Source organism: Sinocyclocheilus grahami, unplaced genomic scaffold, assembly GCF_001515645.1.
Source record: "Sinocyclocheilus grahami isolate Dianchi unplaced genomic scaffold, SAMN03320097.WGS_v1.1 scaffold152.1, whole genome shotgun sequence".
Lineage (NCBI taxonomy): Eukaryota > Metazoa > Chordata > Actinopteri > Cypriniformes > Cyprinidae > Sinocyclocheilus > Sinocyclocheilus grahami.
In genome coordinates this window covers 2,052,467-2,067,247 of record NW_015505331.1, presented here as the reverse complement: position 1 = coordinate 2,067,247, position 14,781 = coordinate 2,052,467, and the positions used below count along the sequence as shown (strand labels likewise).

The window sequence follows — 14,781 nt, the reverse complement described above, 5'->3', positions numbered from 1 at the left end:
AGCAGAGGGGCGGTTTGCGACAGCTTTAAAGGGATAGTTAGCACAATGCAATCACAAATAGTCGGCATTGTTGTTCTCCAAACGTCATCTGTAGAAATGACTAGGGTAAGTTTATATTGTACTGCCTTAACGGTGTGGTAGCCATGTTTTTTTATGCGGCCTGATAAATTGTGACTGCTAGCTTTCGTTATGTCGAGCCAAATTAACGCCCAGTAGCGAACTTGCAGAACTCTGACTTATATATTTGGCCAAAATGCCGGATAATGCTTTTATTAAACTAAGGGATTACTGGTATGAGAGTTCTTCTAAAACTTGTTTTATAGTAAAGTTAGCTCTGGTAGCATGCAGCGGTTTTAATGCTACCAGAATATTACTTTCTGTTTGTTCACTTGTGATTATTCATAGACGAAAGTCTAATTATACTCACCTTTACTACTGTCCACCTCTTGTAAGCTTGCAGAGGTGAATCCCAACTTTGCCGTTTTATAAATGATTTTGTTTTCATCCCAGCGCAGTTTTGCATGGAGTAACTGAATGGGACGTCAGAATTGATTATGTCAAAGCTGTCATTGGGAGGAAAGCAGTCCTCTGGAAAAGTATGTAACATCTTTGAAAGTACTTTTGATTATTCTTTCTTTTTTCATATCGTATTTTTTCTTTACACAGAGAATGGATGTGGATGCTCTGAATTTACTGATGCTGATGCGTATCATATGTGTTCTGCTTGTATTTCCTGTTAAGATAAACAGCTGGGTGGAACCATCATTTGGTGAACTTTTGGGAGGAGCGAACAGGTCTCTGAAAAAGGGGCCACTCTCAGGGGAAAGCAAAACTACCCGGTGGCCATCTATTGGGGACCAAGCAGAGAAAAAATCCAGGAAGAGGAAAGTAGATCCTCATGTGTCCAGCAAGCAGATCAGTGTGTCAAGTGAAGCATATAAACCAGACCAGGATGAACCCTGGGTGGATATGTATGCTCCCCAATCACAGGTACAGAAATTGTGTTGCTCGGGTTCTTAGTATAGTTCTTGGAAAATTGACCTTCCTGCAGTTTAGTTCCACCATCTCTAACAGTTTTAGGTGGGTGGTTGAAGCAAAGCTAACTTATGAATATTTCAAGAGTGTTTTGATGAATTTGATTTAAAAACTACAGTAAATTAGATTTCATAAAGTAGGGCTGAGTACTCCGGTCTTGGTCATACAAACTATTTCACTCTGAGATAGATTGTGCCCCTAAAAACACATTTGTCTGTTGCTTAACTTTTTCATATTGCTTTTGTTATTTCAATCTACAAGCATTGTTGCTTAAATGCTTCTTTTTTTTTTCTCTGACAGACCGAATTGGCAGTCCACAAAAAGAAAGTTGAAGAAGTTGAAAGCTGGCTGAGAGTTGATTTGGACAAATCAAAAAAGGTCTGACATGTATGTTGGGTGATGTATGTTTATTTAATCATTTGGGAATAGTTTTACACTCTTGGTTTTATTTGTGGTCATGTCTCCACAGGGTGGCGCCATTCTGTTGCTCACTGGCCCCTCAGGATGTGGGAAGACAGCAACTGTTCAAGTCCTTGCCAAGGATTTGGGTTTTCAGATCCAAGAGTGGTCAAATCCCTCCACCACCTCTCAGTACAAAACGGAGGATTTGTTCACACAAAGCTTTGATCCAGGTCAGGAGTCTTCTTCTTACCAGTCGTGACTGATGTTCATGTAGCGACAGTGCAATGCATAATATCTAGTGAATGATAATTATTCAGCACCCATATTTTTACCACATATCAGAATGATTTATGGATGAAGTTATATCTCGGTGTCTGTGTATATTATGAAATGTTTTTGTTAGCTTGTTTATCTGCCCTTTTTATTCGAACAGATTCAAGGTTTAACCGTTTCCATGGCAGCTCACAAACAGGGTTATTCCAAGAGTACCTGCTACGAGCCAACAAATACAACCGTCTACAAATGAGCGGAGAGAAAGTGACTGAAGACAGGAAAATAATTCTTATAGAGGTGCTGCACAGAACTACTCTTCAAACATATTACTGATGTTGAAAAATACACAAACTTTATATAAATCTGAAATAAATTGTGCAAAAGAAAAATTTTAAATTAAAATTGAGATGCTGAGTGACACTTTCCCATTATTTTTTGTTTTATCTCAGGAATTTCCAAACCAGTTCTATAGGCAACCAGGGTGCTTGCATGATATACTCAGGTGAGCATTAGCACTATATTTTGAAGTATTGTTGATAATTAGTTGTCACTTGTATCTTATATACCAATGTCCTTATTTTTGCTTTGTTCATTTAGGCAATTTATTAAGACGGGCCGGTGCCCACTGGTCCTGATTGTGTCTGATAGTCTCAGCGGGGACAGGAACTCCAGACTTCTCTTTAAAGATGTTCTGCATGAACTTGAAATTCACAACATTAGGTACAGAAAAAATTAATTTTTCCGAAATCTTTAGTTAAAAAATCAGAGCCCAAGGTCGTCACAGGTAAAACATCTCTGTTTCAGTTTTAACCCTGTGGCCCCCACCAGTATGATGAAGGTCCTAAGCCGCATTGTAACTATTGAGGCAGGAAAGGTAGGTTGTGTGGTTTGTTTTTCCTGCATCTTCTGAGCAGAAAGTTTTGACTCTGAGATCCATAATACTTCACTCAGCACATCTACAGTATATCTTTAAATGGTCTTTGCAGAGTTCTGGCAGGATCTCTGTTCCTGATAAAGTTGCTTTAGATCTTCTTTGCTCAGGAAGTTCAGGAGATATTCGCTGTGCCATCAACAACTTGCAGTTTTCTTCATTTACTGGTGAGAAAATAGTTACTGAACACGTTTATATAGTATGTTTGTTTTCTGGTAATAGAACTAGAAAATATTGAATTATGTTTTTCTGTAAAGTATGTCAACTGTACTTATGCAATCATTCTCAGACAATTGTCTAGAGAGAAGACTCTGGTCTTCCAAGAAGGGCAAATCTGCAGCAAAACCCACCGTAAGGGCAAAGGGGAGGAGCAAGTCTTCAAAATCAACAGACGTGCTGGATGAAAGCCCAGCTATTGGAGGAAAAGATGCTTCACTTTTCCTGTTCAGAGCTTTAGGGAAAATCCTCTACTGCAAACGTTAGTCGTTTTCAACTCCCTTTTTTATTTTTTATCTTTCTTGCCAAAATGTTTTTCTCCGATTACTATGATGTATTGTACATCATGAACTGTGTGTAAATTCATTCATATTTATACCAGTGGATGACATGTGATTTTTAGGTGAAAGCTATGAAAGCACTCAAGCACCCAAGCTGCCTCCACATTTAACGGATCATCAAAGGGACAAACTACTTGTTGATCCAGAAGTAAATATGAATTTATGTTGTAAATTACAAAATATAAAAAGTTTAAGCTGCTTTAATGTTCTAACAATCTTTTAATTATAATATTTTCCTCAGCTTGTCATTGAACGTTCCCATATGTGTGGTGAATTCTTCAACCTCTACCTGCACCAGAACTACCCTGACTTCTTTTCGGATGTAGAGGATATAGCACGAGCCAGCGAGTACCTCTCTGATGCAGACTTCCTGACAGCAGAGTGGAGCGTGAGTGCAAATGCTGGTGGACTTCCATAATAACACACATAGAGATATGCAGGGTTACTCTGATTGTACTGCAGACATAACATTTGTTTCCTGAGGACTATCATCATGTAGTATCTTAGCAACAACTTTGTTTTGTTGTCACTGCGTTCATCTTTTCACAGTCAAGGTCGACCATGTTGGAATATGGCTCATCAGTGGCCACTAGAGGCCTCCTGCACTCAAACTCCTCTCGAGCACAAGCCAGCAGCCAGTCCACTGCCGGATTCAGGCCTCTTCATAAACCACATTGGCTACACATAAACAAGATGGTATATTTAGTTTTTACTTCATCTACATCTTTGTGTTGTACTTGTACTTTTATTATATTAATGTATTTTAACTCCGTTTTTGTGATAGTATCGAGATAATTACCTGACCGCACAGTCACTCTTCTTAAATTTCTGCCTTACTCCTGTGAGCCTCCTGACAGAACTGGTGCCTTATCTTGCAAAGCTCACCAACCCAATGAGAAATAAAGGTGAACATGTGACTTAGTCTCCGCAAAACATACACAAAAATAATTTAACCAAACTGCATAGTATTATCTTTCAAGTTAAATTATTTTCCTGCCTCCCACACAAGTATGCAAGACTCAAAATATGGTCAAAAATTAATGGTGCATTTCTTCTCATACATAATTCAGCTTTTTTGTTCTATTTAATATATTTTTCATCTTTCCTCATATCAGCTCAAATAGCCTTCATCCAGAATGTTGGCCAGCTTTCTCAAAAGAGGGTTCCTGGAAGGTGAGATATACAAAACTTTGAAGTGTTATTGCATCTGAAAGATTTCTGAAATGGTTTAATAAATGTCTTTATTTTCAGGCTGAGACTTGAAGCACTTAATGACAAAGACCCTGGCATTCTGGATGCTGACAGTGAAAATGAAGATTTTTCTGCTGCTCAGTCCCTTGACCCAGAATCCGCACCAGGAAATGCCACAACTGAGCCCAACTTGCCAAACAGCCAGGATCCTTCTGGGGAACTTTCTGCCAGCCAGCCTCAGCCCACAAGCACTGAAGCCCTTTTGAATGAGGAAGACCTGTTAATTGAGGAATATGACAGTGATTGACTGATCACATGCCATGGACATATTTAATATCACTTGCCCTGATGCAATTGTTGTACCTTTTAGGTCATAGTTTTTTTTTTTTTTTTAGATGGTAATTATTAGTAGATATTTATGTGCTTCGACACCGTATGCTGCTGTAGAGACTTGTTCATATGTTCTTACTTGTATTGAAATGTACGTGTTCTGTACACCGTTTCAGTGAGGATATTAATGAAAGTATTTCTAAAAAACAGAACAAAGTATGACAATTTACAACCAGGATTAAAGTTTTATGTTGTCACGGTGAAACATAATGCTCTGGGACTGAGAATTAGACAACCTAGACTTCAGTCAATGTCGTGACTGCAATAAATCAATGTTTGCAACTTTGATGGCTGTTTTGTTATTTATTTATTGAGGAAAAATCTCTGAATCCATATTTGTTACTGTCGCTGGGGGACTGAAGATACAACAGGGAGTCTGTGGAAAGGTGTATATATCATATATTTGTTATTGTACGTGTTTTAAAATAGTGTATATTTTAGATGTATAAATGTGGTTACAGTTGTACACAATGTATAGTTAATAAAAAAATTCATTTCATATATTGCTCATCTGTCCTATGTCTATTTTATTTCTTGGGTTAGACTAGACAATCGTCCAGGTGGAAACTCAAAATGGCAAATGAAAATACTAGTAGCTTTTATGATTGATTTGAATGAAGGTTATTATTGCTGGGGATCCCTGGGACTGTAACGCTCGAAAACCTCCACCATATAGCGCTATTTCATGATCTATAGTATGTTCTTCTGTAATAAAGCACCCGTTGGGTCAGACACGCCCCTTTAAGAAGTTTCACTTCGTCAAAGTGAGAGGAAAGTCTTGAAGTGGAATTTCGCCCTTGTTCTTGTTAGCGAAATACAAATGCACCCCTCACAGACAGGTTTTCGTGAAGGTATGTAATGGTTATATTTTGTAGTGACTAACCTTATTATTCTAACCTCTACTCTCAAGGAACGATCAAAGTTTCTTTTTGCGTTGACCAGTAGGCTAGATTATCGCGCTCGATTTAACATTTCCATGTCTTCTATTTTGACTGGCAAACATCAGATTTACATAGATTTCAGTTTTAATGTCTTTACATACGTTTAGTACTTAATATGAATGATGTACTTTTTTTGTCTAAATGCACTCAGACTGTACTTTTTTTTAGTTTATTGTGATGCAAGGTGAGGGTTCATGCCCTCAGTGCCCCACAGAAGATGACATGAGAGAGGGGGATCTAGGTGATGGCATGGGGGCCAGATCCAGAGGACATCATGACCATCTCCCACAAATGAAGAGCAGGGGGAAGTTTCTGGGCTCCCTGTCTCAGTCACTACCAGTGAAAGGGGCCAGCGAGAGAAGCAATGAACCCTTCTCTTGGACATCATGCAGAGCCATGTATGCTGTTTTTAGGGAAGAACTGGAAGCTGAACGAGTTGCACGGTGGGAGAAAAGACAGTCGGGTTAGTCTTCTGGACTGGCATCTAAAGTCATTTAAAACATTCAAACCTCTTTGATTCTTTCATGAACACAGAGCAGACTAAGCTACTGTATCTAGCTTATGAAAAAAGTGAGTTAAGTTTTAAAGCTATCACAAAGAGGATAACTTCCTGGTATACGTCCTACTCCAAACACTTTATGCTCTGTTGATTTGCAGTGTTTGGTGAAGTCAACACCTGCTATTTCTTATCAGGGAGGGAACTTTGTGTACTCCCTTGAGCAATTCTGTACTTAAACAAATATTCAACAATAGTCATTTGAGAACCACACTACTACCAGGATATGATGTGTTGGCAATCCTAGAAAACCATGTGCTAACACTGCTTTTTAAATGTACCTGCATTCTTTTGTAGAAAGCTCTTCTGAGGACACAAGTGAAGAGCTGCAGAGAAGACTACAGGAGGTCACAGAGGTAAACTTACTAATGATCAAATGTGATATAAGATCAAACAAAATATATCTCACACAATAGAGCTCTAGAAAAGTAGCACCCCTGTGAGTTTTTGAACGGAGTAAAGAAAAGATATACATCTTCACGTATGAACATCTCTCAGGTGTATGTAAATCTTCGCTCTATATCAGGAAGTGGAGCTGTTACGCACAGAACTGGAGGTCACTCATCGCCACCTGGAGGGAAAACATGAGGCTCTTAGGATCTTGCAAGGACAAGTATTTCAAAATATTATGATCATTAATATCAGTATTAGGTCTAATTAGGTCATTTATGAAGTGGTTTAAAGCCCTGTGTTACATTTGTCCCTGAAGGCAATCTTGGACAAAGCAACTTGTCATACTAAAATATTGCTTCAGAAGAGTGAAGAGAGGAACAAAGCCATAGAAAAGGTGTCCTACTCAAACAACAACTAAACAACTGTTAATCTTTTTTTTAATTCAAGCCTATTCCTGAAAATATGATCTCATTCCTGTGAATTCTTTTCCACACAGGAGGTTAATGCATTGCAGTGGGAGATCACCTTTAACCAGGTGCAGTTCAAGAATGTAGAAAACTCATGGAGTTTAAAGTATGAGAGGTATACCCATGCAAAAAGACACTTTTAAAGTTGGCATGAAGTGAGAACTGGTGACAGAGAGAAGACTTCTCTTGATACGGAAGAAAAGATTTGCCGCTACTTCAGTTTCAATGTGAAATGCTATCCGCAACCATTTTGCTTTGCACATTTGCAGAGCTTTTTGATCAAAAATTAGTCTTTTTTAAAGGGGTCATATGACGTTGCTAAAAAGAACATTATTTGGTGTATTTGGTATAATGCAATGTGTTTATGCGGTTTAAGGTTAAAAAAACACATTATTTTCCATATAATGTACATTATTGTTTCTCCTCTATGCCCCGCCTTTCTGAAACGCGTTGATTTTTACCAAGCTCATCGTTCTAAAAAAGCGAGGTGTGCTCTGATTGGCCAGCTATCCAGTGCGTTATGATTGGCCGAATACCTCAAGCATGTGACGGAAATGTTACGCCCCTTACCATACTGTGATGCCGTCTCCCACCAGGAAGAGACAAAACCAATAAAACCCATTACAAATGAGGCATTTGTTGCATCCAGTGGGGACATAATTACTGATTATAATGACTTATACTGTCTTTTTACGTATTGCGTTGCATCGTGCTGCGTAAACATAAAACCATGTCTGCATTTGTGATCGGAGAAATGACAAACAACAAGCGCTACTCTACACTGCTCAAAATTCGCGTTTGAATCGTCAGTGGCAAATTATTTAAATATAAAAAACTTACTTACAGTCTGTGAGTCAGAAGCGCCAGACTGTCCTTGCAAAGTTGGAACTGCCCAACTTTATAGAAACAGACGCATTGTAGGCCACTGGTTCAGGAAACAGTCCTCATCCTCCATAAAATGCGCAGCACACATCTGAATATTTGGGTTGAACTGTTCTGGAACAGTGTTGTAAATACAACTTAACCACTGATTTCTAATTGTGTCCTCTTTTGGAAGACCAAACAAAGTAGTTTGCTTTCACAACGAAACACACAACGACTCCACGACATGGCAGCGGCGGCAACAGCAAGAATAAAAGTTATGCCTTCTTTCTTTGCGTTAACATTTGGGCAGCGTTATGCAAATCTTCCCACACCGTGACGTAGACATGTGGGGGCGTGTTAGAACGAGCCGTTTTAGGTAGGCATGGTTGACTCTTCACTTTTATAAAGAATATCTCTATGGATTTGAGACTTTAGTCTTTGCAACTTTAAAGATCTTCTTTATGCACCAAGAGCTTGTAACACTCCAAAGAGAAAGGAAAAATTGAAATCGCATCATATGACCCCTTTAAATAACAAACCCAATAAGACTCAAGCTATGTATTGAGGAAGTAAATAAGAGTCTGTTTAAAATTCATGTCACTTTAAAAATGCCCACATCTCACTGGTCCCTGTCAATACCACTTCAGGGTGTTGGCAGAAAATGAAGGCCTAAAGAGAGCACTAGAGGAGAAAATGAGAGAACATCAGGAGCAAAGGACAGAGAATGCCTGTAAGTCACATCATATTTCTTACTTTTATTTCAGGACCCAATTGCTGGTTTGTTTCCAGTGCGTATTTATGCATTTTGTGTCTTAGCTCTGAGCCAAACATGTCTGGAGCTTTTGTCCATGCTCAGTGCTAAGGAAAGAAAGGACTACAAGAGGACCCAGCCTCCCTGCAGCCTGAGAACAGACGGTTCAGCACTAGAGGTAATGTTGGTGAATTGTAGTCTGTTTTAAATAGCTTTGTTCTGTAGTAAACAGCTCTCTGTCCTCTTATCTCTCAGTTAGCGGTGTATGGGGCATGTCAGTGTAACTCTAATGGGGGCGAGCCGTGCTCTTGTGCTAGAAGTGCTGCTGCAAGTCGCAAACAGGTTCTCCAGCTCAAGCAAGAGGTGCTTGTCTTAATTTATCATTACTTTCGTTCCATTTCCTTGAAAATTAACCCTCCTATTTAGCCAATACATGTATTAAATCCATTACAGTGCTGGATTTGCTCATTTGTCCTTGAGGGTCTTGTAACACAATGCATTTGTCTGCATTAGCTGGAGGAACAGCAGAAGAGGAAGGAGGAGGCTTACGTCATGATGGATGCTTTCCGCATCGCCTTTGAGCAGCAGTTAAGGAGAGTCGGTGAGAATGTGCTCCGGCAGGCTGAGACCGACAGACACCAGCCGCACTACCAAAGGCATGAGAGAGGTAAAGTGCTGCTAAGCTGTATAGCTAAAACAGAGAAAAAATCTTGCAGTGTAATATATGTCACTTTCATTAAAAATGTCCACAGAAATCTCCAAAACTAGTGTAAAAATTTGTTTAAAAAGAATGTAAAATCAGCAACAATGGTATGGTATCGTAATTGTGCATTTTTTTGGCTCAAGTTAGGGTCTTGTGTTATTTTAGTATTCTTTATATACCATTATAATTAAAGTTTTTATTATTATTTTTATATTACTTATATATGCATTATCAGTTTTCATTTTAATTTTAGTTTAACATTTAGTAATTGTGCTTATGTTATTTTTTTAATAATTTTTTAATCTCTTTAGGTTTAATTTATTTTCATTTCAGTTTTAGTTATAGTTCAATATTTTACTGCTTCAAACTATTTTAGTTTTTCATCTACTGATATATTTATGTATTATCATAAGCTTTATTTACATTTAATAAAAATGTTTGAATAGTTTTAGTTTAAGTTAATGATACCTGACTCATGCAAAAAAACAATTAAAATAATAATAATAGTAATAATAAATCAATAAATTATTCATTCATTCATTCATTCACATGGTCTAACAAATATGCATGCACATTCTGGACCAAAAAAAAAAGCAGTGCACTAACCAATAAGACTGGTCCGTCTTTTCCTTGTACTCTCTCTGCTAGACATCATTACTTTAGTTTCATGTGGCACAATGCTGTAATTTTACAGTGCTACTCTCTTTGTTTCAAGTAATTAATTGTATTAATTACTTATTATTTAATTTATTTTATTTTAAAGGGAAGCAGGGGTCTCTCAGTGTAGGTGAAAGGCTGAAAAAAATTCTGCCCACAACAAGTGAAGCAAAGATATCAGCCAATTCAAATGAAACACTGCATATGCTGCTTGACCGGGTCAGTATACTTTGAATTATATGTTGATTTTTTTAAATATACTTTTCTATATACTTTAACATTACATTTGGCTTGACGTTTTGATTGGCTTCCCTCTTCAGTTAAATGACAAAGAGGAGGCCTTGGCACATCAGAGGAAGGTGAGCTACATGTTGGCGCGAAACACTGAGGATTTGGAAAAACGTCTCCATATGCAGCTAGAGGAGCTGGGCCTCTCACACATAGACAGTAAAACAAAACCAGAGACTTCTGAGGAGAGTGAATGGAGCAGAGGAAGAGACTGTAGATGCTCTGCAGACAGCTGTGGATCACAGCATCTCACTGTACCTGACAGCCCTGCAGCTGATGATGAGCAGACCTCCAAACCAAATCAACCCTCCACTGAAATTAGAGAAACTAAACCTGACAATAAAGATGTTTAAAAGAACGTGACAAGAATGAAGCTTCACATTGTATTATTTCAAAAGACAAATACCTGCAATATTTTCATATTATGTGCCATTACCTAGGAAACCAGAACATAGGGTAACCCAGAATAACCTAGAATAACAGAACTGAAAATACCCACAATTCTAACCACAAACGCTCAATGAAGAGAGTTGATAGGATCTAATATGCATAATGCACAGCTAAATGGATTATACAATTAAATCCTCCCCCATCTATGCATCAAAAGCCAACAAATAAAAAAATCTAAGCTGAATGACATTGCTAATGAAAACTATGCGTCATCAGTCTCCATTTAATTTTTATCTACAACTTCAGAAGAGTTATATAATGCTAAATACATAGTTACTGAAAATGTTGTAGTCAAATGTTTGGACAAACATTATACACCATTTGATCCAACAGCTTACGCTTGCAAATTAGTTTTTTTATAAATTAAAAGTGCCTATGAAATGAATACATTTCTACAAAATGAAAAATTTAATTCCAAAATTTGGACCAGCCAACAAATGTCATCGTTCACCCAAGGAAATCTGGGAATGCTCTGTAAATTATACGGTTATACTGTTTCTTTATATACATACATATGTGTGTTTTTGTTAAAAAATAAATATAAAAAATAATGTATATTTTTCTCCATAATATAATAAATACTTTTTTACTTCTAAAATATTTTTGCAACATTTGACATATTGTGTTTTAATAAAACATATTTATTATTATTAATAAAGATAATAATTAATTAATATTCCTAATAACCAAACCTTTGACTGGTACTGTACATTTCGTAACGTGAAAGCGAGATGCAGAGGACATAGACTGAATAACTACATATCCCATAATGCTTCATGCTGCCGGTTTCCGTAATGTCTAAAAGTATTAGCTGGCGTAATGTAAATGTTATTTTCGAAAAAGTATATTACTTATAACAATACATGGGTTTAGTTAAACATAAATGGTATCGTTTTATCTTATGTACAACAGTTATCGCCTCTTTGGTCGTTTGCTACCTCAAACTACAATCACTGTCAAACTCCAAAGGTAATAAAGCTATCTGGCTAGCTGTCCAATCAGATACTGTCATTGCATTGGTTCAGATGAAAAAGATTCAGTCACTGTAAAGTCACTAGGGCTAAACTAAACATAGTATGTTGCACAGTCGTAGTGAACATACCCTGGAATATTTCCTCAACAAGGGGAAGATACAAAGAACAGATGCTGCTGATATTGAGTGGTATCATGCAGCAAACAGTAAAAGCAAACTCACAGAGGCTTTACGAGGTGAGTACAAGTATGAAGAAGCGTTTGCTTTGCTCCTACACTACTCTTTCATTGTTCTTATGACCATATCAGGATCGAGTTTAAGATAATGTGTGTTATGATGATTTTTTCTCTTCCTATCTTTTGTTCTTCATTGAGGTTCTGCACAGATGATTGAAGCAGATGTACTTCTCAGGGGTCAAAATTCAAAAGAGCCCATTATGGCTCACTCACCTGACAATGACAGTGATATAGCTCTGCAGGACTGGCTTAAAGAAGTTGTGAAATCAGACAAAGGAATAAAATTGGATTTCAAAAGGTGATTTTGTTTTATCTTATGTACAACAGTTATCGCCTCTTTGGTCGTTTGCTACCTCAAACTACAATCACTGTCAAACTCCAAAGGTAATAAAGCTATCTGGCTAGCTGTCCAATCAGATGCTGCTGATATTGAGTGGTATCATGCAGCAAACAGTAAAAGCAAACTCACAGAGGCTTTACAAGGTGAGTACAAGTATGAAGAAGCGTTTGCTTTGCTCCTACACTACTCTTTCATTGTTCTTATGACCATATCAGGATCGAGTTTAAGATAATGTGTGTTATGATGATTTTTTCTCTTCCTATCTTATTCTCCCTGGCCCTGGTGGCAAAGCCACCCCCCATGGAACCTCATGTACAGGAAGTGGCTCAAAGATCAGAAAATTATGTTTTCTCTTTGGGTTAGACCACTGGATGTAGATGCAGACAATCCTGGTAAAAAGACTGCTACTACACTAAGATGACTAAAGTTTAATTTTTAGTTACAATCAGAAGTGTGCTATATATACTGTGTATATACACTACCTTTTAAAATCTGGGTTCCGTAAGATTTTTATTTTGTTTTGTTTAAAGAAAGAAATACTTTTATTCAGAAAGGAAGTGTTAAGTTGATCAAAAGTGACAGTAAAAACATTTATAATGTTACGAATAATTTGTATATGAAATAAATGCTGTTGAACTTTCTATTCATCAAAGAATCCTGAAAAAGTATCACATTTTCCACAAAAATATCAAGCAGCACAACTGTTTTCAACATTAATAGTATGAAATGTTTCTTGAGCATAAAATCAGCATATATGAATGATTTCTGAAGGATCATGTGACACTGGAGTAACGACTGCTGAAAGTTCAGCTTTGTCATTGCAGGAATAAAATACATTTTAAAATATATTAAAACAGAAAACAGTTTTAGACAACGTAAAAGTTGTAATAATATTTCATATTATATTTTTGATCAAATAAATGCAATCTTTGTGAGAAAAAGAGACTTCTTTTAAAAACAAAAAAATCTCTTAACTTTTGAATGGCAATATACAGTATATATATATATATATATATATATATATATATATATATATATATACAGTGGGTACGATTTAGGAAAAGAAAAGTACTTTTACTTTTTGCACCTAGCATTTTGCTTTGGCTTCCCTTGGTGTCTTCCATTCTTAATAATAATTATTATTATTATTCAGACCTTGATTAGTATTTGTTGTGTTTGTGTTGTTTTGGGAAATATGTTATAGCTGGGAGATGGTTCATCAGATGGAAGAATTATGCAGACCCCTAAAGCAACCAGTCACATTTCCAGTCCAAGCAGCTCTCCTTCCTGTGTCCTTCCCACAGTTCCAATGGCTTTTGAAGCAGTCAGACAGGTGAGATTGAGAAATTCGCTATTAATCAGTCTATTTAAATGTATGTCCATATTCACTATTATAGAAGCTATTAAGCCATGCATCTGTGTGAAGGAGTCTTTGTATTACCTCAGTGATTGATTTATGTTACATAAGCAAGGACACAATCAAGTTTGTTCTAATGTTTAGTAATTTCTTGCTGGATAATTTGGTTCTGGCTCGTCTATAACACTTGTTTGTGACTGGAATAGCAACTCATTGCTTTACTGGAGGACAGTGTTGTGGTATTAGAGGATGTGAAGGGAAGGGTTAAGCCTCTTCTACAAAGATGGTGCTCTTCACCAGTCTGCTCCCTCTCTTAAAGGGATAGTTCACACAAAAATTAAAATTCTGTCATAATTTACTCACCCTCATGTCGTTCCAAACCTGTATGAGTTGCTTTCTTATGTTGAACATAAAAGAAGATATTATCACAAGTTGTGTCCCAAATGACGCACTATACACTCTGCACTTGTACACTATGTACGTATGCATTATTTACTAAATTATGTAGTGTATGAAGCTTATTTTGTCATTCAACATCGGAGTCTGATAGCCACTCCCTCTCCGCTATGTAATTAAAGCTGCGACAGTGGAGTGCATGAAGTGTCCAACATTCCACACTTCATTTTTTCAGTTAATGAAGTGCATCATCCGGGAATTTGCAGTGTATTTTTTCTTTTTTGAATTTTCAGTGTGAACACTATTCACACTATTTACACACAAAAAATGGTTTAGAATAGTGCATAAGTACATGAACTGGGACGCACCTATAGACATACTCTGTATTTGGGTCAGAAATTTATGATGAAATTTATGAAATTGCATATGATGCGATTTCAATTTTTCCTTTCTCTTTGGAGTGTTACAAGCACTTGGTGCATAAAGAAGATCTGTAAAGTTGCAAAGACTAAAGTCTCAAATCCAAAGAGATATTCTTTATAAAAGTTAAGTCAACCACGCCTACCTAAAAAGGCTCATTCTAACACGCCCCCACATGTTTACGTCACGATGTGGGAAGATTTGCATAAC

The 14,781-nt window shown here is 37.0% G+C and overlaps 2 protein-coding genes and 1 pseudogene across 3 annotated transcripts; all 3 read left to right on the top strand.

Moving 5' to 3' along the window:
• Positions 1-4: 4 nt before the first annotated feature.
• LOC107592326 (cell cycle checkpoint protein RAD17-like) lies at positions 5-5,189 on the top strand. Of its 2 annotated transcripts, none has more exons than XM_016281813.1 (17): positions 5-105; positions 516-596; positions 742-990; positions 1,336-1,413; positions 1,505-1,667; positions 1,871-2,007; positions 2,160-2,212; positions 2,308-2,430; positions 2,515-2,584; positions 2,697-2,808; positions 2,931-3,119; positions 3,261-3,346; positions 3,440-3,586; positions 3,748-3,894; positions 3,983-4,103; positions 4,314-4,371; positions 4,450-5,189. In XM_016281813.1, exons 2-17 carry the CDS (start codon positions 555-557, stop codon positions 4,694-4,696), a joined length of 2,022 nt encoding a protein of 673 aa, XP_016137299.1. In that variant the 5' UTR covers positions 5-105; positions 516-554; the 3' UTR covers positions 4,697-5,189. The 2 variants fall into 2 exon arrangements, with proteins under 2 accessions (XP_016137299.1, XP_016137298.1); XM_016281812.1 differs by having other exon boundaries at positions 511-596.
• A 340-nt stretch (positions 5,190-5,529) lies between these two features.
• LOC107592408 (coiled-coil domain-containing protein 125-like) lies at positions 5,530-10,768 on the top strand. The gene is made up of 12 exons (XM_016281907.1): positions 5,530-5,630; positions 5,889-6,183; positions 6,574-6,632; positions 6,803-6,889; positions 6,986-7,063; positions 7,166-7,251; positions 8,648-8,730; positions 8,817-8,929; positions 9,007-9,114; positions 9,265-9,418; positions 10,218-10,330; positions 10,432-10,768. Exons 2-12 carry the CDS (start codon positions 5,898-5,900, stop codon positions 10,750-10,752), a joined length of 1,488 nt encoding a protein of 495 aa, XP_016137393.1. The 5' UTR covers positions 5,530-5,630; positions 5,889-5,897; the 3' UTR covers positions 10,753-10,768.
• A 1,157-nt stretch (positions 10,769-11,925) lies between these two features.
• On the top strand, positions 11,926-13,735 carry LOC107592379 (protein FAM151B-like; annotated as a pseudogene).
• The last annotated feature ends 1,046 nt before the right edge of the window (positions 13,736-14,781 follow it).